Source organism: Electrona antarctica (assembly GCF_951216825.1).
Source record: "Electrona antarctica genome assembly, contig: scaffold_283, whole genome shotgun sequence".
NCBI classification, from domain to species: Eukaryota; Metazoa; Chordata; class Actinopteri; order Myctophiformes; family Myctophidae; genus Electrona; species Electrona antarctica.
In genome coordinates, this window is record NW_027638140.1 from 70,310 (window position 1) to 74,956 (window position 4,647).

Consider the following 4,647-nt stretch of genomic DNA (forward strand, 5'->3'; position numbering starts at 1 on the left):
TCAGTCCCATAGTACAGTACCTCCCATTCACTCCCATTCACTCCCATAGTATCACTCCCATAGTAACAGTACCTCCCAATCACTCCCATTCACTCCCAATCACTCCCATTCACTCCTATTTTGAAAGGTGTGTTAAAATGGCCTAAGTCACATTTTATTATGACTTAGGCAAAATAAAATGGCCTAAGTCTCACTCTTGACATAGGCCATTTTTTTAATAGGGTGTAACAGGGAGGCCTTTTACGTTAGGGCTTAGGCGATTTTACCAGAGGTGGCCAGCATCACCAGGAGTTGATTTAGGCCAAAAACTCATTTTCGGCAAAAAATGACTTAGGCCATTCGTTTAATAAGGTGACGACATGATGCTTCAACTCTGCACATTTACATATTTTCACTACTTCAAAGTCTCTGATAGTGTCAGAGGTCAGAGGTCAGATGTCCGGCCGGGTTCACCCATGCACTTAAAATTGTGATTTTAGTTTTAGTCATATAGTCTTTAGAATAGTTTTCATTTAGGTTTAGTTTTAGTTTTAGTCACCTGGAATGTTCTAGTGTTAGTCCAGTTTTAGTCGAATAAATGTCATGAGACTTTAGTCGACTAATTCTACAGTCGATTTAGTCGACTAAAATATATTTTGGCGGGCCTTGATGCCATCGTAATGAATTTACACTTGTTGAAAATAGCCGATGTACAAGCTCACAACGCGTCGCAGCGAGACGCGTTGTGAGCTTGTAGTTGTGAGCTTGTAGATTGGCTATTTTCAGCATTCAAACCAAGTGTAAAATGACTTATACTGGATCTCTTGTCCACTAGTCCCTTCCTAACATTTTAGTCTAGTTTTTATTTGTTGACAAAATTGTCAGTAGGCTATAGGCTACTTAGTCTTAGTTTTAGTCATCGTATAGCTTAGTTTCCATTTAGTTTTCGTCAGTGGAAAAAAGGAACATTCGAGGAACATTTTCCGTCTTAGTTTTAGTCGACGGAATCAACACTGCCCACTAGCTCGGTCTTCTGACTCACTCCCCTCCTGAGCCTGGGGAGGGGGAGGAGCCTGGGGTGAGGGGGAGGGGCCTTCTCAGGACCCCAGTCCCAGCGCCACACATGCAGCGCGTGGTCATAGAAAGAACAGGTGGCGAGCAGACAGGACAAGGAGGCGGAGCTTCCATCAGCGCTGGTATTATTAAGGGGCGGAACAGCAGCACGGCCGGAAGTGGTGGTGGATTGTTGGGTCGGCGGCGGTACGGTCCTTGGGATGTTGTGGCGACCTTTGCCTTCGCCGTCTTCCAGTGGCGACGAGTCGAAGCTGGCGGCGGCGCCGGGGAGGAGGGATTCGTGGCGGATCCTCGAGCCTCTCCTCGAGCCTCTCCTCGTCTCCGTTGTGGAGCCGAGAGGAGCGGCGGTCACCTCCTCCTCCTCCAGGGCGACCCGGGACCAGTCGGCTCCGTACGCCAGGGAGTCGTGCGCGGTGTACGAGGCTACGACGCTCGCCCCCTCGCCACCGCCCGACCCCTCCAGCGCCCGCCCGCAGTCGAGGACGTGCACGCCGCTGTGCGTGCAGGCGGCCAACAGCAGGTGCCCGTGGCTCGGGTGCCACTTCAGCCTCCACACGCCCCCGCCGAGGAGGGTCGTGGTCTCTCCGAGGGGCCGCCTCGTGTTCCTGCCGTCCCACAGCAGCACGCGCTCGTCGTAGCCCCCCGTAGCCAGGACGTGCTCCCGGTGGGGGTTGCTGTGGACGCTGCACACGCCCATGGTGTGGGCCTGGCTGGTGAACGTGGGCCGTACGGGACCGGTCCGTAGATCCCAGCCTTTGAGCAGACAGTCGTCACCGCCGGAGTAAACCAGCTGGGGGTCCCAGTAGGAGAACGCAGAGATCCAGGCCTCGGAGTCGTGGGCCTTCCACCGCGACACGGTCGTCAGACCGGCGCCTTCGCCCCCCGGCAGGGAGAGCACGTTCACCCAGCCTGCGGAGTCGCTGCACACCACCCGCACGTCACCGCCGTCCTCCCCCCCCCGGCCGGTAGACCAGTCCAGGGAGAGGGCCAGCCTGTCGGAGGCTCCTCCTCCTCCCACCGCCAGGCCGCCTAGAGCCTTCAGACCCCCCCGGTGGTGGCGGCGGCTCTCCTCCTGACTCCTCTCTGCGTCGAGCGCGTACAGCCGGACGTCGCCAGCCGCCGTCGCCATCCCTAACAACGGCTTCCCCGACACCGGCACGTGACACCACTTCAGATCTAAAATAGCCGGGGTGTCCACGCGCTGCAGCTCGGCGAGAGGGGGCGGGGTCAGGGAGCCGCCGGCCTCTTCTTGGCGGAACTCGAACAGGTACAAACGTCCAATCCGGCTGGGAGGAGGAGTAGCGGCGGCGGCAGACTCCTCCTCCTCCACCGCGGCCCCGACGCCTGGGCGGCTCTCCTGGAGTTGATACGTCCCGCACGCCAGGATGTCGTGCCACCGCGGGACGGGGCACCACTCCACGGTATCGGCACACAGCTCCGTGTCCAACGCCTGCAGGCTGCGAGTCCTCGACCTCCAAGACATGGTTGTGAGACAGATACCAGGACCCTAGCGTTTTACAGGTCCAGCCATCACTGCGTACCGTCAACAGCAAGATGTAATATCTAGAGCTCTGCTTTATCCACCGATGATGTCACGAGCAATGATGATGTCACCACTGATGTCACTGGCCCAAACCAGTGACACCAGAGTAATCTAGTAAGAGAGTGGCGACACTAGCGTTGACTCCCATTGTAACAATGGAATGCAGAAATGCTCATTCTATGGGATAGTTCCAGCCATAGGAGCAATGTTTGGAACTATAGCCCATACGCACCCCGCTTTGTCTCAATGGGATAGTTCCAATGTTTGGAACTATAGCCCATAGGCACCCCGCTTTGTCTCAATGGGATAGTTCCAATGTTTGGAACTATAGCCCATAGGCACCCCGCTTTGTCTCAATGGGATAGTTCCAATGTTTGGAACTATAGCCCATAGGCACCCCGCTTTGTCTCAATGGGATAGTTCCAATGTTTGGAACTATAGCCCATAGGCACCCCGCTTTGTCTCAATGGGATAGTTCCAATGTTTGGAACTATAGCCCATAGGCACCCCACTTTGTCTCAATGGGATAGTTCCAATGTTTGGAACTATAGCCCATAGGGCACCCCGCTTTGTCTCAATGGGATAGTTCCAATGTTTGGAACTATAGCCCATAGGCACCCCGCTTTGTCTCAATGGGATAGTTCCAATGTTTGGAACTATAGCCCATAGGCACCCGCTTTGTCTCAATGGGATAGTTCCAATGTTTGGAACTACAGCCCATAGGCACCCCGCTTTGTCTCAATGGGATAGTTCCAATGTTTGGAACTATAGCCCATAGGCACCCGCTTTGTCTCAATGGGATAGTTCCAATGTTTGGAACTACAGCCCATAGGCACCCCGCTTTGTCTCAATGGGATAGTTCCAATGTTTGGAACTACAGCCCATAGGCACCCCGCTTTGTCTCAATGGGATAGTTCCAATGTTTGGAACTACAGCCCATAGGCACCCCGCTTTGTCTCAATGGGATAGTTCCAATGTTTGGAACTATAGCCCATAGGCACCCCGCTTTGTCTCAATGGGATAGTTCCAATGTGTGGAACTATAGCCCATAGGCACCCCGCTTTGTCTCAATGGGATAGTTCCAATGTTTGGAACTATAGCCCATAGGCACCCGCTTTGTCTCAATGGGATAGTTCCAATGTTTGGAACTACAGCCCATAGGCACCCCGCTTTGTCTCAATGGGATAGTTCCAATGTTTGGAACTATAGCCCATAGGCACCCGCTTTGTCTCAATGGGATAGTTCCAATGTTTGGAACTACAGCCCATAGGCACCCCACTTTGTCTCAATGGGATTGTTCCAATGTTTGGAACTACAGCCCATAGGCACCCCGCTTTGTCTCAATGGGATAGTTCCAATGTTTGGAACTACAGCCCATAGGCACCCCGCTTTGTCTCAATGGGATAGTTCCAATGTTTGGAACTACAGCCCATAGGCACCCCGCTTTGTCTCAATGGGATAGTTCCAATGTGTGGAACTACAGCCCATAGGCACCCCGCTTTGTCTCAATGGGATAGTTCCAATGTGTGGAACTATAGCCCATAGGCACCCCGCTTTGTCTCAATGGGATAGTTCCAATGTGTGGAACTATAGCCCATAGGCACCCCGCTTTGTCTCAATGGATAGTTCCAATGTGTGGAACTATAGCCCATAGGGCACCCCGCTTTGTCTCAATGGGATAGTTCCAATGTGTGGAACTATAGCCCATAGGCACCCCGCTTTGTCTCAATGGATAGTTCCAATGTGTGGAACTATAGCCCATAGGCACCCCGCTTTGTCTCAATGGATAGTTCCAATGTGTGGAACAATAGCCCATAGGCACCCCGCTTTGTCTCAATGGATAGTTCCAATGTGTGGAACTATAGCCCATAGGCCCCTGCTTTGTCTCAATGGGATAGTTCCAATGTGTGGAACTATAGCCCATAGGCACCTCGCTCTGTCTCAATGGGATAGTTCCAATGTGTGGAACTATAGCCCATAGGCACCTCGCTCTGTCTCAATGGGATAGTTCCAATGTTTGGAACTACAGCCCATAGGCACCCCACTTTGTC

General features: G+C 53.0%; 1 protein-coding gene across 1 annotated transcript; it reads right to left on the reverse strand.

The window, feature by feature from the left end:
- Window positions 1-973: 973 nt before the first annotated feature.
- On the reverse strand, window positions 974-2,536 carry LOC306918356 (diphthine methyltransferase-like; the record flags this gene model as incomplete). Its single annotated transcript, XM_079531252.1, has 1 exon — window positions 974-2,536. The coding sequence occupies one exon, from the start codon at window positions 2,534-2,536 to the stop codon at window positions 974-976; it is 1,563 nt and encodes a 520-aa protein (XP_079387378.1).
- Window positions 2,537-4,647: the final 2,111 nt, after the last annotated feature.